This window comes from Lissotriton vulgaris, chromosome 2_1, assembly GCF_964263255.1.
Source record: "Lissotriton vulgaris chromosome 2_1, aLisVul1.2, whole genome shotgun sequence".
Taxonomy (NCBI): Eukaryota; Metazoa; Chordata; class Amphibia; order Caudata; family Salamandridae; genus Lissotriton; species Lissotriton vulgaris.
In genome coordinates this window covers 558,474,644-558,498,831 of record NC_141687.1, presented here as the reverse complement: position 1 = coordinate 558,498,831, position 24,188 = coordinate 558,474,644, and the positions used below count along the sequence as shown (strand labels likewise).

General features: G+C 43.6%; 1 protein-coding gene across 2 annotated transcripts in view; it reads right to left on the bottom strand.

The window, feature by feature from the left end:
- The window catches only part of LOC147730750 (uncharacterized), a 1,432,305-nt gene that overhangs the window by 1,301,134 nt on the left and 106,983 nt on the right, over positions 1 to 24,188 (bottom strand). Inside the window, exons 2-3 of one of the 2 annotated variants that reach the window (XM_086955559.1) lie at positions 16,606 to 16,627; positions 4,299 to 4,370 (exon numbers count right to left, since the gene is read on the bottom strand). In XM_086955559.1, the coding sequence (XP_086811685.1) occupies positions 4,299 to 4,370; positions 16,606 to 16,627 (94 nt within the window). The remainder of the gene's footprint in view (positions 1 to 4,298; positions 4,371 to 16,605; positions 16,628 to 24,188) is intronic. The other variant, XM_086955560.1, reaches the window with a different exon arrangement.

Sequence of the window (24,188 nt, the reverse complement as noted above, 5' to 3'; positions counted from 1 at the left end):
TCATCAATGATGTCAGTTCAGTTGTTTTTAGTAATGTTATCAATGATGTCACAGAACATGTCTTGAGTGTTGTAATATCTAAAGCCAGTAGCAGTGCATGGCGAGGGTGTGAATTATAGTTATTTGAAACAACTATAATTTCAGTGTTTTTCTTTAGTTTAAAATGTTACGATTAAGCCAACATTTTCACCTAACTATAATGTTGCTTTTACCTTTGGGGTTTTTCAGTGAATTTCTGAGATTTTCTTTAATGTAAAGTAAGATATTATTACATACCTAACTATAATGTCACTTTAAGCTTTCTTCTTTCTTCTTCATTAAATGTCTTAGCATAAAGTATTATTTTATTACCTTACGTAAGGTCAATCCACAACGTGCATGGCCAACAACCCCCGCGCATGGCCAACAACCCCCACGCATGGCCAGTATGGGTTGGCTGGAGGGACTGCACCCAACCCCAGTGGCCAGACATCACCCGCCACAAATGGCTGACATGTTGTTGGCCACAGGGCCCGGGCCCAACCTGCCCCAATCGGCCAACCCCCGCCATGTATGGCCTTAACCTGTTCTCGACAAACCATGGCATACACCCAGTTCCAGTCCCTTTTTTTAACAAAAGTTCCTATCCTGAGAGTCTTTTGGTATACAGCACAGCACCTGCGCTCTTGTGGAAGGTCCACAGGAATCCAGCAGGTAGCGCTGCCTCCAGCAAGACACCGGTAGGATCGTGAAACCCCCCAAAAATATTTTGTTTAAATTCGTCCCCTGGTGGAGCCCCTCTGCAACCCCCCCCCCCCCCCGTCCCCCACCCCCACACTCCCCCAACAAGGTCCAGGAGGATCAGGGTACTCCAACCCTGTTCCCTTATTTTTTTTTAAATTTCAGGACACAGGGACTCAATTCTTCATGTTGCGGCCAAACTGAGCGTGGGCTCCCATGGAATTCCGTGGAGCCTCTCGCTCCTGCAGGAGTAAGGCATTCAACTAGAAGAAAGTCCCCTTGGCCAATCAGTTCGCTCTATCATTGGAATTTGCTTTGAACTGGAGTACTGCGAACCCATACGTCCAGCTATACAAAGTTTAGTCTTAATTTCTCTAAAACAGTTGAGCCTTAATTTCTCTAAAACAACTGAATGGATTTACACCAAAGCACAAAAGCATGCTTTCTGGGCCACAATAAAGCTTTCTGACAATGTTGGTGTCATTTTATTGAGGCGTTTTAGCTGTATCGCTGTTCAATTTAGAATATAGAAAATTGCATGAGGAAATTGAGTTTTGGACCATGTAGAAGGTCTGAGTTACAATTCTAGGTGCGGACCGGGGGGACTGGGGGATACAGGTGTCTAGATATATATGCATGTAATTCTGATTAGATTACACAAACACTGCTTGGTTGAATGTGCAACCTTAAAAAGATTGCACAGAAACTCCAGTGCCAATTAATAAAATAAATCTCCAGGATGTACAAGCAAGGTTGGTAAGTGGTTTGCCATTGTGGTTCTGCTAGAGGGGAAAAGACTGATTATGTACCAGTGTGATGTAATAAACATGTCAGTCCACCTACGTAATCCTTATTTAGGTAATAAAAAACTTGAAGCTCAAACTGCGGTTTGGTTCACTCAAAAGAGTTAAAAACTGCACAATCTTTAAAATAGTTGATGGTGCTTTATATAATAGTGCTATGTATTAAACACCACATTCAGAGAAGAATCCACATTGTAATGTGGCAATGCTGGTTTGGTTATGGTACCATACATACTGCTGCATGTCGGAATCTGGCCTGGCTGTGCTGCCTGCCGCACTAGTGCATTGTGGAAACTGATCTACTACTTGTGGTTTAACTACTTCCACCATTGATAAAAGTACCCGACAAAGGTTCTTTGCATACTGGAACAATGTGAATACTGGATTCTGAAATGCTGGGGCAATCTCCAACTGGCCTGTCTCTGGTGCTTAACTTACTGATGAGTTACAAAGTCTGGTCTGACCATGATGCGGGGACAATGTGGCTACTAACCTCTTATGGCACTTTACAAGCAGAGGGTAATACTTCCCTGGATAACGTGCATTGCATACTATTACAATATTGCCCCGAATATTGCTAATTCCATACTGTGATTCTATGGAGATGGGCTGTGTATGCTGCTTTATATACTTGAACAATGCAACTACTTTCTAGGCTAGGATGTTTCTTTCCTTACGTGGAACTGTGAAAACAAGGCAACAGGACATTAGATGTTACCTAATGGAAAACTTTTCTATGACGGTCCTGAAACTGTGAAATTAAAACTATGAGGGTAAGAGGTGACCTGAATCAATTAGAATAACAGCTTAAGTACACCGAAGAGTGGCATGCCACAGTGACTTGCCCCTCCAACACAAACAGCCACACTGATCTAGTTGAGCATTAATGATCACCCTTGCAGTACTACACAGTGAGGAAATATCTGGACTACTGGAGTACCATTCTAACATAAATGTGATATTCTAGACTATTTGACCAATATACTGTAGCTTCACTGGCATACAAAAGTACAATATCTGATGGAATCCTAACAGTATTAGGAGGATCAGGACCAGTAACCAGAGGACAAGCCACAGGGGGGCCACTACAAACAGAAAAAGTCATTATAGGAGCTTCAGGGATAGAGACATCTGGACCAACAGGAGGAACAAAAAGACTAGGACCAGGAGAACCAGAACCAACAGGAGTACCACAAGCCACAGGAGTACCAGAACGAGGAGGCCCAAGAGGACATAGATGAGGTGAAGGATACACCCACAGTGATTCTAGGCCATCCTTATTAGGATGCAACTATAGTTAGTCACAATGTCAATTCTAGATTTTTTTTAAATTAGGCTTTTTAGGCTGTGTTCCCTTTGAACCCATCTTTTTCAGTCCGAACAATGCCCTGGTTAGGTAAAACCTTTTCTTAGTACAAAATTCGCTAACTTCACCAACAGAGTGTGACGCTTCACCTATCCCAACTTTTATGATCATGATAGTATTAAATTGTATGTATTTTGACCTATGATCCCGAAGCTCTAGGTTCTAATCTCAAAATCAGCAGGCTGTTTGAAGGGAAACCCCTATATCTGCATGACCCGAAATAGTAAATAGGAAAGAAAAAAAAGTGTAATGTACATCTAACTGTACATGTTACCGTGTCATTAACATGTTCCTATTCCCCCCTTCCTCAATAGGTTAAAGTTTTTGTAGTCTGATTTCAATTAGACCCCATGCACACAATAGTGCACTGTGTACACCACATCAAGTTTCTCAATGTCTGTAAAGCCGAGGCTGTTTCTCGAGTTACGTTCACACAACATGAAATACCTATCATAAAATGAGACTAACCGTTGGGTGTCTAAAACATACTCAGACACACACATGGACTCTTGCTCTCTTTGTGTGCCAGTTGCATTATCCGACTAAACGATAATACTGGCACTGGAACATGTGTCCTGGAGGTAACACACAGGTCACTGCAGCAAACACTGCTCCTCCTGATCCTCTTTCGAGACTGGTCCTAGTTTTGATGACTTCTTTTTTGTGTCCAATTCGCCAACCTGCTTATTGCCAGGTTGTTTTACTCAAGTTGTTTTTATAGAACAAAGAAGTCTCAACGATTGGAGGTCAAGGGTTTCAAAAGTATTGTGTACTTTTTTTGTTTTCACAATATTGCCCAACCTCCCTTAAGCCACGACTGCCCCAGCCCTCCTCTTTAAACCTCTTGTGGCCAACCAACCTTACCAGCTTTCATGCTCCCCTCTTGTCTTTGCACCATCCTTTTTATTTGGGTTCCTTTGGGAAATCTTCGAATCAAAACCTTCATATCCCATGGACCAACATACGCTTCGGACACAGTGGTGTGTGGTGGTATGTTCCGGGACTTACGTAAGATAGCCACAAGCACCATTGTTCTTCTCACATCCCTACACCCGGCAGCAATAACACAAGGTGGCATCTGTCAGGTGAGGAGGGATGGCAGTGTGGACAACAGGTCAACAGATGCCTTCCCTTCAATGGACCCTCATAAAAATCTGTACGAGGCTGCTTCACACTTTCATACGGTCTTAGAGTGAGTCATGGCCCCACCTAGGTTACTGCAAATGGTGATTGGTGGGCCCTAAACCTGGGGTTCAGTTAATGTTGTCCCAGGACAGGCTTTGCTTCTGTCAAAATGTGCTTTCCTAATTGTAGAGTTATTGTACATCCAGAAAAATAGATATGGCCTTAGACTAATGACATGAAATAAATAAATGTGCAAAAAAGTAATTTGCAAAGGATGCCCTTACCTTTGTTCTGATCCATGGATCGCGGTTTACTATTTCGGATGGAATACAATCTACCAGAAGGCTGCAGGGAAGCTGAAATAGTTTGAAGAACGTCATTATTGATCTTGCTGAAGAACACCAAAATGTATTCTGTTTTGGGGAACTAAAGCAACACACTTAAAGCTGTTGTATCAATCATTTTGCAAAAATGAATCTCCTACAGATTCAACAATTGTGAGAAATTGGGTTGTTGGCTTAGGTGAGTGAAACTCTACTCAAGCAACAACCACAATCCTGGTCAGGGTGAACCAGAAAACATCAGCTAAATTAACCTGTGCTCCACCCTCTGGTAGTCTGGCACAAAAGCAGTAAGGATTAATTTAAAGGCAAGTAAGTAAATGTGTAAAGTGTTTAGGCAGCACTAAAACATTAATAAAAGTAAAAACATAACACAAGAAAAATCCCATATCAATATAGAAAAACAGAGTTAAACTAAATATATTGTTTGACACCAAAACAACAAAAATCTAATCGGTAGAACCGGAGACATGCAATTTCAAATAATTAATGTAAGTAAAGCGCCACTCTCGGTTATCTGGTCATGCAAGGCCGGGTGAAAGTCACAAGTTCAGTATGACCGTGATGGAGCACAGGCTGGATACAGGGACAAGGTTAGTCCAGCTGAAAAAGTTACCTTCTGAAGTATAGCACGAAGAGTTGCATTTGCAGTGGTAGAGGCCGCGAGGAGGACGGACAGCATCGTGGAGGCTTGGTGCTGTAAAGCGAAGATCCAGTCTGCCGTCGCGGAGTGTCATTGCTGGAGTTTCGCGTAGGCAGTCACCGCAGGCTGTCGATGCTGTAGCGTGAAGTGCAGATTTCACGCAGATGGTCATCGCTGGCGGTAGCTGTAGCATGAACAGTTGGGTTCACTGGAGCTTCGCGTTAGCAGCCGGCACGGGCAGATCTTGGCATGAATGGGCCTGTTCACAGTCGCAAACAGCCCAAAACTTCAGGATTTCTCTTTTTCTTTAAGGTGGAGCTAAACTGATACCATACCATGGGTCCAAGTACTAAGGACCAATACTTGTATATCAGGAACTCACTCCAGCAGAAGCCAACAGGGCCCAGACAGATCCAGTTGCAGATCCAGTGCAGCAGGTCAGCTGGGCAGTTGCAGGCACTCCTCTAACTCAGATAGGTCAGTCAGCTGACTCTTGAAGTCAGTTCAGCCTAGGATGATGGGTGCAGGTCCAGTATTCCTTCTCAGCAAACAGGGAAGCAGAGCATCCATCTTCTGTAGTAGCCACAGGTCCAGGCGTGTACTGAAGTGTGCGTCCAGTGTCCCTCATTTCATACCTGTTGCCCGCTTTGAAGGAGTAGAAGTTTCTTGAGTTTACCGCTACAGAGATGTCTGGATTTTCCTGCCTCCCTGTCCTAGTCTGTCTGGGGGCACAATAGGCTAGTGTGAAGTCCTTTGTGTGCGAGCTCGGCCAATGCCCTTTAACTGCATGGGTGGAAGGTGACAGTGATGGAACAAGGACTCTTAGAACAGAGACTTGCTCTGAAGCAATCAGCTCCTTTAATTAACTAACAAGTTATTAAAATTGTTTTGTGTAAAACTAATGCGCATCACATGAATATGCAGGTTAGTGAAGCTTGCTTATGTGCTTACTAGCAAAGGACTAATAGCGCTCTAAATGGGGAAATCTTTACTGCGCATTTGTCAACTGCATCTACACAGTATGACGAGCTATCGCTAGGAGGGAAATTCTTGGGCATGGGCAGAGGGCACTAAATCGAGTAGTTTTTACAAAAGCTAACGGGGGATAAGTCTAATAAATAAACTGGGATAGAGTAGAGGTAGGTGGTATACAGTGCGACCATTTTATTTGTGAAAGTAACATCTGTCTTTTGACTTTATCACTAGTGCGTATTTGGGCCTCTCATGTATAACTGAAGTAAGCTGAGTAAAAGAAAGACTGCACATGTCCACTGGAAGTTAACCCAGAATGATGACATAGATGTTGAGCGGAAGCCAAGGTCGCATTTTATACCCTGGGAACGGATGGTGAAAAGTTCAATAATGTAAACGAGTATTCAGACTGTTAAAATAATGTTGCAAATAAAATGTGAATGCGGGTGTGAAATAAAATTATGAATAGAAATTAAGGTGATGGGCTTGTGAACAATGGTCGAACTGGTTTAGATGACATGTAAGCATGGTGTGAGGATCTTCCCCCATTGCCTGACCAATTAGATTTAGTATTTTTACTATATTGAAACTTTAGACATGAAGAACAAAACATATAATTGAGATAGTTTTAGTTAGTTCATCAGATGAGAAGAACAGAGGCTGCTGAGAGCTTGAAGCGGGAGCTGTGACATGCTGATGAAGAGCCGAATGCAGAACCTTCTATCCTAATTAATTGAGTTAGATAAGACGATTGGAGAAGAATCTCAAGGAGGAAGAGAATGTCAGAGAGGGGTGCAACGTAATCGTGGGTATTCTAGATAGGTCATCTATCCTGTACTGGTTCCTGCCCTGAAGTCTTTGTCGCATGATCTATCCCAGGGGACCCTTACCAGCCCTTTGGCCAGGGGGTTGGTCGTCACGCCATTCTTGGTAATTATATTTGGAGAAGTTCTTTTCTCTCTATCCTCTCCTTTCCCTAAACATTGATCATTGAGTAAGTCCATGTTATATTTGTTTGATGAATTAATTGAATTTTCTCTCCTAAGAATGATGGTGACTGCACTGTGTATTTGAGATGCTTCAAATGCATGTGAAATTTAGATAAAGATTTAAAACTTTCCCAAATCTGTGATTATTTACATTGATTAAAAGAACAGATAGTTTTATGTCATTTTCACAATCAACTAGTTCAACTAATGGTCCATCGACCAGAGGAAAGAACTGTTTGATCAGTAAAAGGATGGTTAGGGATATTAAATATCTAATCCTGAACACTGTGGAAATTATACACTTGACCCCAGCGGTTTTAACTACTTGTGAGTTTATGTGCCCAGGTGAGTATATGGTAGTGGAGTATCTGTTAATTGAACCGCTGGATCAACAGCTCTCCCCCTCCCCCAAATAAGCCAGGGTGGGCAATTTGCCAACTTGACCCTCTATTGGTATGCTATCTGGGAGAAATACACAAAGGCCAACTCCCAACTACACCAAGTTATGTGACCCAGGAACAGACTGCAGGCACCAAATGGTTCAGACAAGAAAATGTCAAGTTTGTAAAAGTGGCATTTTTAGAATTGTGACTTAAAATCTGACTGTACCATTAAAGCGGGTTTTACATTATAATTCAGAAACCAAATATGATATTCCTAACTACTCCCACACAATAGGTATCCCTTATTAAATGTTATAATGTAACCCAATATTGTCCCATGGGAGAGGTAGGCCTTGCAGTAGTAATAAAAAACTAGTTTGTGAGTTTTTGCACTTAGGACATGTAAAACTGAAAAGTACATGTCCTTCCTTGTAAATACAATGCACCCTGCCCTACGGGCTGTTTAGGGTATACCATAAGGGTGACGTATATATTAAAAAGGAGGATTTAGGCCTGGCAAAAGGTTTATTTTCCCAGTTTAAAACTGCACCCTCAGGGTGAAATGGGGTTAAAAAGGATACTTAAGTGAGTGGCATAATAAGTGCTGCAGGCCCACTAATAGCATTTAATTTAGAGGCCTTTGGTACTTGCAGTGCCCCTTTACTAGGGACTTTCAAGTAAAGAGAGAACAATCACTTAAGTATAAGTGAGCAGTGATAAAATGCAGAGTCCCAATGCCAACACAAATGAATTAAGCAAAACAAGAGGAGTGAAGGCAAAATGTTTGAGGGTGACGCTGCGGAGAGTCAAGTCCAACAAATATTTTCTTAACTTTCCCCTATGCTTTACATAACAGGGGTACTTTAAGAAACAAGACATAGTTGGACATTTTTCCTAACTCCTGTGGAAATACATTGATGGTGGTTAATGGGCCATGGGGACATAACACAAGAACCCTACAGGCCTTATTTAGAGTTAGTTTGTTATGAAAAATTCTCCCTATCACTTCAGAAGTGCTAAGTCATTAGGATTGCCAGGAGTTCCCATGCAGCAGTGCACCTAGTTCTGCTCTCACTCACTTGATGGTGAACACCGAGGCCACGGTGAAGCAGTAACCATTACCCATAATGATGTAAGGAGAAGCAATCAACCGCCTGTGGCGCTCGCCAGGTCGGAAGTTGGGCTAAAATGTTTGACTCTGCTTGTGCCCCACACCACGCCTCTCGTTGACTTCTGTTCTTTACTCTCCAAACTCGGAATGACAGCAACTGGTGATTAACAAAGGCACTACTTGGGAAGCTGAGAGAAGGTGACATCACTGAATCAGTCAGTGGGGCAGGACAGGAGGATAAGAGTGAAATACCTGACCAAGGAACGTGGCACTTGGGGGGTGGGATTATACCAGAGTGAGACACATTTTATTTCAGTTTACTTGGCTGAACTTCACATCTGAAGCAGTTGCTCTCAATTGTGAGGTTTGTACTTGAAACCGATAACGCTTCCTGGAGTCTGGACATACTCTCTTTCAAATGCTTGTGCCTCATGTACGCCTTTTAGCAAATGTTTTCACCGTACACTTTACAAAATCCCAGTTCGCCCAAGAATACAGCTGCCAAAGTTAGGCCTATACTATAAGGAGAGAGTCAGATATAGGAGTACCCTGGAACTTCAGGGAGACATGCTGCCAAACCACTAACTGACCCACCACTGGATCCACTAAAACATTAAGAAAATTGCAGGTCCCTTCATCAGAGAGAGTCAGTTCCGAGCTATGAATCAAGGCTGAACTCTCAGATCAATTTGGAACATTAGTTGAACCTACAGATATAACCAACAGATAGCCACTCAAAGTAATGCCAAGGCTGTAGCTTCTACCTTCATTTCACACACCCATGGAAGAGGTAGGCCTTGCAGTACAATCATGATTATTTCCCCACAACTAGGATATCTGCACTAGGTTAACAATACCTAATATTTCGCTAACTTTAAGGGTTCGAACCAGGCACGACATGACACGGCTGATGGATTTGAAGGATTAGGCGCCTATCAGGGGAAGCAACCATAGGCAAAGTCAGAAGGGCTGACGTTGACTGCCAGCCTTTTACGTTTGTCAATTCTTGTTGTCTTTTATCATTTGTTTTTACCTTTGTTGGGAAAGCTGCCAGGCCTTCACTAATAAATAAACAAAAAATGTCTAAAGGCAAAACTGTCCTTTAGTCTGTTCTCAAAAAGCACACATTGCCAAATAATTTTAAAGGATATCTTTTAGAAATTTGCAGATGAGACCAACAGCAAAAAAAGAAGAAGCGAAGGAGAGAGAGCAGCCTCCTCTTTTGCACCTTCTTCAACAGTTGATGCCCGAAGCGAAAGAGATTAACATTACACAAACTTCTCTAGAAACTTTTTTAAATCAGATGATGGAGAAGACAGAGATCATTTGTATGTCGGGCGGGCAAGATTGAACACGTTTCTGATGTTGAAGAATCCCAACACATGGTTCATTTCCAAGTAACAACCTTCATGCGGTAGCAAGAAGATTTAGAAATTCGTTAATTCTGCTCCATTTTAAGATTTCTTTTCAAGTTTTTTATTCTGCACACATATTTTAAAATCTGCAAAACTATTCCATATAAGTTTGAACTGGATGCTCTTACTACTGCTCCCCATTATCAGACAAGATCGCAACACAAAACATCATGGTACAACAGGGTGAAGGAGCAAAGACAGTCGGTAACCATTGCCATCCGGAGCTTGTCTGCTAATATCCAGAGCGGGATGGACAAGGACAACCTATAGGGAACGTGTTGGACAGGAGGCTGGTACGAGCATAGTATGTGGGGTGCGTGTTGGAAGGAAACGTTTAAAAAGCTAAATCAACGTACCCAAGGCTTGGAATTCAAATGACTTGAAATATTTATAGTAGGAGCCATGACAGGGCTGCAGATAATTTTAGGAGAAAATATTTTAGACTCAATGGGCCTTTTTAAAATAAGTCTGCAATTTTAATGCTATTAATAATCAGAGCAAAATCAGACCAATATTGGGAAGTGAAAAGATCGATTGCCATTACAGCTGTGCTCCAGGAAATGTATCTGTCACAGGGCCAAAACCCCTTGGCCAGGTAAAAAAATTGAGCACTGGTAGTTTTGTTCCACAACCATCAACAACCAGTTTTCATCCCTTAGAGACCAATACAAAGGGGGGTGGGTTATTGTCCCAATTAAGTTGTGATAGCAGGAATATAGCTGTGCCAGATGTCGTGGGCCTCTGGTGGAAGCTCTTGATCCACTGTATGATCTAGAATGACACCTCGTGGCAAAATAATCATTGGGTTGGATATCAGCTTTCTGAAGCCCTTAAATATAACATAAATATAAAATAAAATCTAGCACTACAGTTATACAGTTATGTCACAAACTCTGAGCCATTAATGCATGGCGATGTGATTATCCTAAATGCAAGTGTTATCCTTAGTTCCCTGAACAGCACCGAGGTTTGTTAAAGGTTAGACCATTTTGTGATATCTTGAGAAATAAAAGTCGTACAAATGGAGTATATGGTGTCTTTTTCTGAACACACCACAGTCTTGTTCCAATTGTTAGCTACGTGCGAGGCCACAAGGTGGTGCTTTCATAATAACATTGTTCTGTCAGATGAAGCTCATAAGAATATTAATTTTAAAAATTATTTCTTCTTTCAGGACACCCTAGAAAAAGTGTAGGTCCTTCAATAGTATGGGAGACATTTAAAGCTGCAATTTGGGGTCACATAGTAGCTCATTCTGATCACCAAAGAGGCAATGATAAGCTTTTGAATGAGCAATCAATTACAGGACTAAGTAACAGTCAAAGTAACAAGTGGTTGTTTACAGATAGTATAAGTCCTGGAAATGTTAACAGTTGGGAAGCCGTAAGGCAATAAATGAAAGATCACTTTTACCAGGCACATTGGTGAATGGTGGCACACTGTGTCAACAAAGAGAAAGAGAAAGGTTCGTAAATTCCTGGCTGTTCAGAAAGCTTGCAGGAATTTGATCCCCGTAATAGAAATCCTGCAACAACTTTTGAGATCTCGAGACAACTGTTTTAATTGTTCATATCCGTCCTCTGCGGCAATCTAATTTACTAGCACTATCGTTTTCAGAGATTCAGGTAATTGAAGGCATACCTCAACTTCCCAATACTAAAATCACTAGTCAGGACACTTATTCAGCTGAAATTTATAACAACTATAAAGATATTTTTTTCACTCATTTTACCATCTTGTATAACAATATACTTAAGGAGGGTCTTGTTGACCTTTAACATTATTAGAAGTGGGGTTTTGCCTGATTGTCAATTGTTTGCAGCCATAGATTAGCTATTAGCCATTGAACAGCGTGATCAAGACATTTTTTTATACTCTTTTAAGTTTTTATAATTTGCATTCCTAGTTCACAGGGCTGATCGCCTCCCTTTATCTATAATCCACTGCAAAGTAATAATCAATCAAAACGCATGAGTTATCTATATAACCAGAAGAACGTGTTATTGCTCTATGCCACCAATTCTATGAGCCTGTTTATGGAAACTTTGGAAATATAGATTAGGTCGTCTACCTCGATAGTGCCTTACATTTTAGAAACATCGCCTATTAAATTGTATGCTGATGATGTTGCTTTATTTTTGCAAACAGCCAAAGAAATAATTGAAGCAGCTATGCAGATCATTTAATTTTGAAGTAAAGGCTAGAAAATAAAATAAAAATGAACCATGTTTTGTATATTTTAATTCTTCCCTGATAATACTGCATGTGGTGTTATGTTCAAGCTGCCCAGATAGGCGAAGAAAGAAGAATTTTAGGCTACAGTTTTCTGAAGAGTTTTTCTTATATCCAGGTTTTAAGCACTTTATCCAAATTTGCAGATATATGTAAAATGCCCTGCGAGTACGTGAAGTTTGAAAGGCATTCAGACCTAGGTATAAATTAGGCAAAATCGAAGTTGTTCCCGCTGACGGTCGGTACCCGTGAAGTGGAGTTGGACTTCCCACTGATGTGGTCCACTGACCCGATTCGGTATTTAGGCGTGTGGCTGCACAGAGACCCTGAGGTGGTGATTTGCATAAATTATGGCCATGTCACCACTTACGTTACTGACCAGGCGACGAGATGGGCTAAGCTACTACAGCTTTCCCTAGCGGAACGAATAGCAGTCGTCAAAATTACAATTCTGCCAAAAGCTCCTTTATCTGTTCATCAACATCCTGATTCGACTGAATATTTCACTGTTTAATATGCTATAATCAGCTCTGCTATCTTTTGTGTGGGAGGGAAGAAGCCCCGATGCAGCTGGGATGTGCAGGTGCAACCGTTTGAGCGAGGCAGCTTTGAAAGCCCCTGATATGAGGCTTTACTATTTGTGCGCTCCGGCGCAGTTTGCGCGTTTCTGGAATTTTCCGCTAGCGGTTCAAGCCGCACATTGCAGTTGAGGCAGACTTGGTGCTCCCTGTGGTGCTGGTGGCGGCTGCAATGTTGGGCAGACATGGTGAGCTGCAGGCCGAAATCAACCCGGTTCACTGCACTGCGTGGGCATGGAGGGCTCTAGCAAAAAGAGCGCAATTAAATTACCCCAGCACTAAGGCTTGCCGCACATCCGGATATTTCCACTACACAAGAGCAGACTGGGAACTGCAGGGATTGCACAGCTAGGTGACCTCTATAAGCAGGGCTAGTTTAGACCGCTCTCAGACATACGGAAAGTGTGGGTCAAGATATGATGCTAGGGTTCACATATGTGCGTGTCGGGCTATCCGAGCTATATATCCCGACTACCCAGCTGAGCCGAGAATGCTACTGGCACTTCAGGCGTTACTAGCAGGCGACTCACGTGGGGGACCGATAACAAAATTATATAACGGTTCCCTGAGGGAGCGGGACCCACTTGAAAACCCCTCCTTCAATAAATGGAACACGGCACTGGGGGCCTCTTTGTCAATGTATGCTTGGACGTTTTGCTGTACACTGACGGGTCGCCTAACGGCGAACTGTAACCTCTGCATCATACACTTCAAATACATACATCAGCTATACTATACACCTCTTCAATTGCATAGGTTTGGGCTGTGGGAAAATGCTTGCTGTTTGCTGTGTGCAAAAACAACAGTTGATGGACGGAATGCATAACAATGTCATACATTCACCCCAGTACAGAGATCTGGGCCTAAATCCATCGTTTTTTTGCATTCCACATCACCCCAGTTCAGACATGGCCATATGCAAATCAACCTTGACCCTGTGCCTCATGGGAACAGTCCAGCCGGAACTGCCAAGCCATGTCTTTCCTGGACCAGAATCAAGCATCCTAGGACCGGTTTCTGGCTATCCGCCGTCTTCAGCCAGGATAGCTTGACTCCAGAGGTGTGGAGAGCATGGGACTCACGTCTGAGCATACCCATCCCTCTGCTGTGTGGGCAGAAAGATGCAGATTGTATGCGTCTGTTCTGGTAGACATGCTTTCGGGATTTGAGTCACAAATGTGCTCAAGGAAGTGGTGCTGGAAACTGGTGTGTGCGCCTGAGGTCTGCCTACTAGGACGGGTAAAGAGCCTCAAGCCATGCAATCGGAGACTGGTGGCTATCTCCACTTTAGCGGTTGTGCAATGTTAGGAGGCTAAAACTCTCCTGACAGTGAAAAGGTGGATCCGAGACTTGCTGTATTGCAGGGACCAATTGGGGACTTATGCGGAGAAACTACCTGAAGCCTCACGGCCCAAGGACATTTGGGCTCCACTTGCAGGGTACTTGCTGGGCAATTCTGATTTGCAGTAGACAGTTGTAATGATGTATTGAATGCTCGAGGTGGTGGGACTGGGGTTGCAATAGCGGACTGTTTAAAGTCTCACACTATTCGCAACATCGGGTTCAACTAACTTATTCAGTGCCGGGTTCTGGGGTGGGGAGGGTGGAGGGTCTGTTTGTGTTTGGGAATTGACCTCAACTGTAAAATGTTTGTATTGCCCATTTGCTCCAACTGACTTGATGGGTCCCGTTTGGGGGCTTTGTATTTTCTTGCTGCAAGCTGAACAATAACAAGATTTTTTTTAAAAGGTCTATATAAAATGGAGACATTGACTGCAAACAGTTTCCTCCAAATCACACGAAAAGAATATAGCATGTTGTTATTCCTGGACAGTGCCTATATCAGAGTGATGCGCGTGGAACCGGTGGGAATCAATATAAATGTTACAGAATGGCATAAAACCTGTTTACTTGCTTGCAAATCTATTTGAGGTCTCAATCTAAAATGCATGCAGCGCTGTTATAGATGGATGCTATCTGTCACGCCTGTTTCACTTTATAGGTTTAAATCCAGTGTTTCCTCAAATTGCCTTCGCTACAGTAATATAAATGTGGGTGATTGGTTCCACATATTTCGAACTTGCCCTCACTTAGAAGCCTATTGGTATTTTCCTTTAACCATTTTTAAGTTCCAGGTACCAGGCAGCTTAGATCCTTCCACGCAACTTCCCTAATCGCTGGAAACACTTTCTGCTAAAGTCGAGCAGCTAGGGTTTATCTCCATGATTGTTGGAGATTTCTGATCACCAGGAATTGGAAGACTGTCTCTAACCCATCGTAAAAGCAGCGAGCGAGAATGATAATAATTTGCAAGAGGGAACATTGGGCTAGATGTACTAATATTAGGAAATCGGTATTCCCAGTGTATGAAACTCTATTAAGTTTTATTAGTGATTCCTAGTGGGTTGCAGTCCTACCGCATGAATAATAATGAGGTAGGTCGCTATTTGCGACCTATTAGGAATCACAGCCTTCACAGGGATGGTGGCCTGCTGAAGTCAGCAGACCACTAGGTCTGGGATTGCTTTCCAATAAAGCAATCTTTTTTTACATTTTTTTTAATGGAAAATGGGATGCATTTCAAAAGAAACAATTTAACTTTGCAGTTAAAATAAAAAATATGTTCATTTACATTCTCAAAGGAGAAGGGGTCTCTTGTTGACCCCTTCCCATTTGTGAATGGGTTTACACCTACTTGAAGTAGGTGGTAAAATGCAAATGTTTTGTGATAGCATTTCATTCTTGCATACCACTGTGATTCAGTATTAGGAAGGAACACCTAAACACACCCCTTTCTAATACCGAATCGGTATGTATTCGCAATTCCAAACTGTGATTTGGTAACATGTTATCAAATTGCAATTTGGGATGGATACATATCAAAATGCATTTTTGGGGTTGCAAACGGAACAATTCTGCAAATCGGGCCGTTCACGACTGGAAAAAGTGTAGATACCTCAAGTCCATTGTTACTATTTGTTCATCAGTTTCAATAAATACTTGCAGAGTTTTAGAAGAAATGGGGTTTCAATCAAGCTGCGACAAACTCAAATCACCACTGAATTATACCAGGTCTGAAGGAGTGGCAAGTTTAAGACTACAATTATTAATTCCCCATTTCATTTTACTGTGCCAAAATATTATATAGACGAAACCATTGTATAGCATTTTCTAATGTATTGTATTTTTGGGGGCATGATTTATATGTAGATGTTTGCAATTTTTGTAATGATTATATTTTGGTGCATCAAGTAAAATGTGATGCAAATAGTGCAGTGTTTATAGTTTGAAAGTTTGGCTACACAAGCATGATACAAAAAGTGGATTTTACACTCCTTTAATGTGGCATCACTAAGGACATAGTAAACGTTCTGCATATAAAAACATCTATAACAACATCAGACCTGAAGGCTTTATCATTGTTTGTGTTATTATCAGGGAGTGTGTTATCAGTAAGATGTCAACAGGAATTTGGGATAGTATGTCTGGTATATATTTTCTTTGTTCCTTCTTAACTAGTCTTACACTACACATCCACCAGCTTTGAATACTCTTTAAAGATGTCTCATGGGCTGAATTTAGGGAGTAGGATGCGAGATGTGGTAGCAAAAGTAGACGGGTTTACAGAGAACACTGAGATTCTCCAGTAGTTTGGGCAGCACTGTGAAAGAAAAAGGTGTTTGAAAAGTGCTCTGATATATTCAAGCACTACCCGCCGTTTAGGAGAAGCTCTCTTCTGCTTCACAGGTCACACCAGCTCCGAGGGGAATATAAATGTAAATAATTATATTTTCTTAACATTCTTATGATCACTGATCCCTGCACAAAAGAGTTGCAAACTCAAAATACAATATTGTTGTAAAATATTTTGTAGGGGAGGCTAGTGGTGGATTTACAAAAATGGATTCCAAATCCATACATACATACCCCAAGTGATGTCGACAGCACCCTGAAAGGCAAAAAACATTATCAGATATGGTCAATAAAAGCATTTCATTCATTCACATTTCTTATCATGGGTCTCAGTGGCAGCTCATCCATTTGGGGTGCTTGGGTAGTGCCTCACCACATATATTCTTTCCTATAGTGCCGGGTACACAATAAGTATGCCTCTGAAGGATGGCAGACAATTTCAGGTGATCTCATGTTTGTGTTTCTCGGGATGAAAGTGCACTAGCCCACAATAGAAGGTACCACCTTCCACCTCTTATGACAGGATCTGCATCACATGCACAGTGTGTGTGACAAAGACCTGCAACACAGCCAAATAACCTGCACTTGAAGTTGTTTGGTAATTCCATGTTACAGGCCATATACTGCCAACCATGCTGTTAGCAAGTGTACAGTGCCTGACAAAACAAAGCAGATGGAGTTCAGTGGAGAAGCATGAGTTGGGCAAGAACCGAACATAATTTTAATACCCCCAGATACAAAATAATGGTCATAATTCAACTGGTAAATATTGGGGTAATGAGAACATTCAGTGGAAGAGAGTTGAATAGGTTTATTTTTCAAAATATGCAGAGCAAAGCAGGGGATACTTCCAGCAAGTGGTGCAGCGCAACATTGCCCACTCCTTACACGTCACAATTCATCACAAAAATATTAACATATACATGACATGAACATACACACTAATATTATGTGGTTTAAGGTAACTGTTGCACATGACATCATTATTAAGGAGTGCATTCACTGTAGGATTAGAGAATCAACTCACATTATGGTGTTTATCATACTAAATTGATTTATTAATTGAAGTCTTAATGAAATACAATCATCCTCATTAATAGATAATGTTCTTGCTATAAAAATGAAATTCAGCTTTCATAACGTGTGCTACAATATAGCAATAACATTTAATGATTTGAAAACTAAATAGAAACCATGCTCATATATGTATAATGTGATTATACCTTAGCCATAATTACATAGGTTTAATTTGAAGATTTACTGTATGGAACATTTGATACGAATTCAAATGCAATGTACTTAAGACATATATTCATTTGTGTATACATGTGCACATGCATATTAAATGTGCACCACTGAGTTAATGCCTTAACTTGTCCTGCCAATTTAGGCCTGTATTTCACCATTCAGCAAAAATCCTGTTTTCCATATTCTGCTAATGTGACATTTCTTGCAGGTATGGGCATGCATTGTTAGTTGTAGCATAGATACATCGCTGTACTAGAGAGAGGAGAAAGAGCCTGAGAAGAAGACCTTGATGCAGGAAAATGGGGACCCAGAGCATTACCTAAAAGGACCTTTGAGCAAATGTTGCAAATGTTGCAAACCAACGCGTGTGTTTTGTTCCCATCTTGAGTGTGGGATAACCTGCTCACAAAGCAGATTGAAACATGAGAAATGGACAAGAACAGTATATCATTGATGATATGTAAAAAGGTGATATTAGTCAGAGACTTTTGGTGTTATCATTTAGTGTTCATCCCATTCGACTTCAGTACTCTTCTATATGTCCTTTTCACTCTTAACAGATGTCCTTCACACTTCTTACTCTCTTGGAGCCTTGCAGACCTCTCACCTGATTCCCTCCTGCCTATGGACTTCTATGCTCACCTTTTATCATTTTCTAAGTGTGACTTAGGCTAAAACGTATTCCCTCACCCATAGAAGACTTGATAGAGCTTCTCAGATGCTGACACTTTCGTACCTAATCTTTCCTTACTTTATTCTGATTTCATGGAAATTCCATGATTTTCCGCGATCCGCCCGCCATCGTAATCTGATTTACCCACCGCCAGATTACAATGGTGGTGGGTAACACGGCGGACAGAAAGCCTGTCTGCTGCTTTTCCGCCAGTCGGCAATCCTTACGATTGCTGGCTGGGGGAAGCTGGGGCAGATATGTGGTGGTGGTGCCTAGCAGGCACCACCATCCATATTATGATGTGGTGCATTTCAGGTGTTTCCATGGTGGCGATGCCGCCATGGAAATGCTGGCAGGGATTGGCTTTGGGGGTCTGTTGCGGGCCCGCGAAGGGTAGGGGGAAGTGGGGGCCTGCACTTGGGGGTACCTATGGTGCACCCTACATTGCCATGCACAAGGTGGCAGGCGGCGCGCGGTGCCTGCCGCGTTGTGCATGACAATGCACAATGGCATTTTACCATTGTGGCGGGTGCTGCAGCCAGTAGCAGCTGCCGCAAAGTTAAAATGCCTGATGAGACCGCTGCGGAGGTGGTTGCATCATGATTGGGGTGGCAGGACCGCCGCATGGCAGGTGGGTGGTCCCTTTACCCCTAGGGTGGCGGGTGGACTTAAGTCCGCCCACCATCCTAATCACCCCCTTAGTGTTCATTAAGAAGGAAGTATGGTTTAAGACACATGACCTTGAGCAAGAGCTTGGTCATGCTTTGGGACAGACAAAGACATGGAGCTGGTTGGTGAACCATTTCTACTGGTCCCATATGTTTGAAAAGGTAAAGGAGATTTGCAACCTGTCAGGCGAGTGGCAAGGCGTGGGGGCAAGACAAAGGCTCCCCTAATAAAAACTGCCAGTGTTTGGGGTTCCTTTTGAAAGGTGGGAATGGGCATTGTTGGTCCCCTGGACCCACCTACTGCATCAGGGAATAGGCATAGCTTAGTGGTGGTTGACCATGTCACTAGGTACCCTGAAGCCATACCTCTTAGAACCATTGATACTTCTGCGGTGGCTAGAGCACTGCTTGGTGTGTTCATCAGAGTGGGTTTTCCAAAAGAGGTGGTGTCAGATAGGGGCACAAACTTCCTGTCCAGCTATCTGACTGCTATGTGGAATGAGTGTGGTGTTAACTACAAGTTCACCATCCCCTATCACCCACAAGCAAATGGTCTTGTTTAGAGATTCAACAAATCCCTGAAGGGCATGATAAATGGGTTGTCAGAGAAACTCAGAGGATTCGGGATGTCCTCCTAGCATGCTTAATGTTTGCCTACAGGGAGGTGCCACAGGAAGGGGTTGGTGTCAGTCCTGTTGAGTTGGTGTTTGGACACCCTGTGAGGGGGCCATTGAGCCTGCTGATAGAGTCTTTAGAGAAGCCTCTAAAGAAGCTAAGGACAATGTGCTTGAATGAATGAATGAATGAATGAATGAATGAATGAATGAATGAATGAATGAATGAACGAATGAATGAATACTCATTTATAAAGCGCGTGGTTACCCGGAGGCATCCCAGCGCTGATAAAGCGCGTGGTTACCCGGAGGCATCCCAGCGCTGCCCGGAGGCATCCCAGCCTGACTATGTGCTAGGCCTGAGATCTAGGATGGCAGAGTACATGTACAAAGCAAATGGGAAACTGGAGGCCAGCCAGGAGCTCATGAAGCACTGGTATGATCGAAAGGCTACTGTGCCGGGGTATACTCAAGGACAATTGGTGTGTGTGTTGGAGCCTGTAGCTCCCATGGCCCTCCATGACAAGTGGAGTGGCCCCTATCCAATCTTAGAAAAGAAGGGTGAGGTTACCTATTTGGTTGACCTTGGCACCCCAAGGAACCCTCACCGGGTTCTGCATGTGAATAGATTGAAACCCAACCATGACAGGGCAGATGTGACCATGTTACTGGTCAATGATGAGGGTGTGGAGGAGGAAACTGAGCCTGTGCCGGACCTCCTCTCCACCAATGTGCAAGATGGATCAGTGGAGGGAGTTGTACTCTCTCCCAAATTGACAGACCAGCAGCACAGAGACTGTAAGCAAGTCCTGGAGCAGTTTGCTGGCCTGTTCTCTTTGACCCCAAGGATCACTGAGTAGTGTGTACACCACATTGACACTGGTGACAGCCTACCTGTTAATAATAAACTCTACAGGTTGCTGACCATGTCAGAGCCAGCATTAAAGCTGAGGTTGCTAAGATGCTGAAACTGGGGGTAATTGAACCATCTGACAGTGCCTGGGTCAGTCCAGTGGTACTGGTACCTAAGCCTAATCCTGAGGGGGGACCCACGGAGTTAAGGTTCTGTGTGGGCTACAGAGGATTGAATACAGACACCAAGACTGACACTCACCCTATACCTAAAGCTGATGAGCTCATTGATAGGTTAAGGGCTGCTAAGTACCTGTGTACATTTGATTAGACTTCAGGTTACTGGCAGATTGCCCTCACTGATGTAGCAAAGGAGAGGTCAGCATTCTCCACACCAGAGGGACGTTATCAGTTCAAGGTAATGCCTTTTGGATTAAAGAATGTACCTGCTACCTTCCGAAGGTTGGTGAACAGGGTCATGTCAGGGTTGGAACAATTCAGTGCAGCTTACCTGAATAATGCAGCTGTATACAGTTCTACCTAAGGGGATCACTTAAGCCACCTAAGGGAAGTGCTTCAGGCCATGCAGCAGGCAGGCCGACTATTAAGGCCAGTAAGTGCCAAATAGGTCAGAGTTCTGTGGTGTACCTGGGCTACCTGGTAGGTGAGGGCTATGTACAGCCTCTCCAAGCTAAAATAAAAACTATTTTGGATTGGAAAACTCCTGTTACCCAGAATCAGGGAAGGGCATTCCTTGGACTGACAGGGTAATAGAGAAGGTTTGTTCAAAATTTAGGGGCCCATGTGGGGCCCCTAACAGAACTCACTTCTAAAAAGAGGTCCAAGTAGGTGATTTGGAGTGGACACCAGAGTGTCAGAAGGCTTTTGACACTCTGAAAGCTGCCATGTGTTCAGCACCAGTGCTACTAGCCCCTGACTCCACAAAGGAATTTGTGGTTCAGACAGATGCGTCAGAGCAAGGGATTGGGGCAGTATTGTCACAGCAAAAAGAAGAGGGCCTTGTTCAGGCAGTTACCTTTATTAGTAGGAGGCTTCTTCCCAGAGAGCAGAGGTGGAGTGCCATTGAGAGAGAGGCTTTTGCTGTGGTGTGGTCCCTAAAAAACCTGAGACCATATTTGTTTGGGACTCACTTTAGTGTTTAAACTGACCACAGACCTCTCATATGGCTCATGCAGATGAGAGAGGAGAATCCCAAGCTGTATTTCCCTATAAGGAATGGACTTTACAGTGGAACACAGACCTGGGGTTGCCCATGCAAATGCAGATGGGCATTCCAGGTTTTTCCACTTAGCTGATGAGGACTACCAGGGTGTAGGTTAGAAACCCATCACCTTTTGTTGGGGGGGGGGTTGTGTTGCAAAGTCATACTGTGCCCTGGGCACCCCCAACTTGTTGCTGAATGATACTGGTGATAAATGACTCTGACTGACCCTGGGCTCTACCTAACCAGGCCCAGGTGTGGAAAATTAATACGGTTTGGTAAACATTATCTGCGCCATCTTGCCCTTTCCCCCGATGCCACACTTCTTGTCGTGCACACCCGCCATTTTAGGTGCCTTGGTCAGAACCACCCTCTGCACACCGCGGACCCCCAGCACGGCTCTTCGCCCTCACAAGCACCCCCCACGCACTGGTCACCCCCTCTCTCTCATGCATGGGCCATAAACCCTCTCCATCTGCGCTGCTCTTCCCTGGGAATCACACCCCATGCTCGACCGACACCTCCCTTCATCCCTTTCATGGTCGCATACCCTTTGATAAACTCCTTCCTCCATGCCCGATTGTCCGAGTCGATCCCAGGCCATCACCTAGCCCTGCGGATGCAGTTTATTGCCCCTACTGTAAGGAATCACCCCTCTTCAAAGGAATTACAGTTGATCAAAGCCCCCACCCCATGAGATCTGATCAGTCGCACGCATTCCGGGAATCGGCGGAATATCCAGCTGTGTGATAGCCATCTCCTCCTGTGGGTAGGGAGGGGACTCTTACTGTGAAAATGTGTGGGAACGGGCCTGAAGCGGAGGTTCTGGGAATGTCTTTTCATGCTTCAAAGTGACTTTATTACAATAAAGAATGTTTGCCGACCATAAACCTGTGTATAAGAGGCCAGGCCTCAGAGATGCAGTTAGAGCACCTTGTGACGATACTTGCTGTCCGAACTGATGTGTTCTCCTCCGGAGAGAATAAACCCTTGTTTCCTGCCTTCCAGTCTCCAGCGCCTGCCTCTTCATTGGTTAATAGATTGTGGGTTAAAGAGGCGACACCGCCGGGCAATACTTAAGGATCTTTGTTTATTGGTTGCTTCCCACCCTTTTTACAATTGGCGTCCCAAGCGTGGGGCCCATCAGCGACACGTGGATCCAGTGGGAGAGGTCCTGACGACAGAGTGAACGACTGCAACGATCGGGAGAGCTCCTGCCCAATAGACCCTCGTCTGGCAGCCGATCATCCGAACTTCACTGGTTCCGAATCGACCTCTCTCGAGTGATCTACGGTCCTGACTGGGAACCATCAGGAGTGCCGTGGCAATATCGGAGATTGGAGGACGATCGGGCGCTGGACGCGGAAGACGAGAGACAGCCCATATGGTCCGGGTAAGGTTGTGTAAAAACGACAAAATTGCGAAACGATTGTCGCTCTTTGAGATATTCGCTGCGTACAAACGAGGAAGAGTAGAAATACTCTATCTTCCTTTGTGGATGGTGAAGGGGTGGGTAACGCAGACTTTTGTCCCCGATGTAATCTGTCGTGCCTATCTTTTCTCCCCACTGATTGATTGACTGATCGACTGATTGATTGATTGTAAGGGTAGCTCCCTGTCTTATTGTCAGAATAGATTTTGCTTTTGAGATATTCACTATTTGCAAACAACGTAGAATAGCAATATTCTGTCTAGTCTTTGCAGGTAGTGAAGGATAGGTAACGCGGACCTTTGTCCCCGATGTAATCTGTCGTGCCTGTCTTCTCCCCACTGATCGTCTGTCCGGAACTAGTTCTCTCGAAGCATTCATTATTTGCAAATAACACAGAATAGAAATATTCAGTCTAGTCTTTGCACGTAGTGAAGGATAGGTAGTGCGGACCTTTGTTCCCCGCTGAAATCTGTAATGCCTATCTTCTCCTCACTGATTGGTAGCTGGTTCAACCCGGACCGTTTATTAGAGGTGGACCATCTAGCTCTGCTGGAAGGCACACCTAATAAAGACATGTTCACAAAGTATGGATTAGTTACCATAGCCTATAGTAAGCTGTGGCATAAGTATACCAAAGAAAATCAAGAGAAACAGTGGCCACTGATAGGATCCTTCGGCCTTGATAAAATAGAAACGTTAGAAATAGCCCTTTGTAGTAGTAAGACAACGCCTATTATGCTCGACAGTCTCGGTATGTGGCGCAAAGAAGCAATGCAACGAAAGAAAAGAGACGAAGTCAGAGTAGGTAAAGAAACGCGACAGACAACCTTCCAAGCATCTTGTAGGCCAAAGGAAGGGATAGCGGTGACACGGTTCCAAGGAGTAAACACAGGAAGGGAACGGTGTAAAGGGATATACCGACAGGACAACCCCAAGACACAACGACCCGAAAGTAATCCCCCGACACTACGCGCAGGACGAACAGACTTAGGGCAAAACCAATGTGCTTTTTGTAAATATTCCGGGCACTGGAAAGCCCAATGCCCGACTCTACTGAACACGGGTAAGAGCAGAGGGCCGACAGAAATAACGGGCCGGCAGAAAGGGA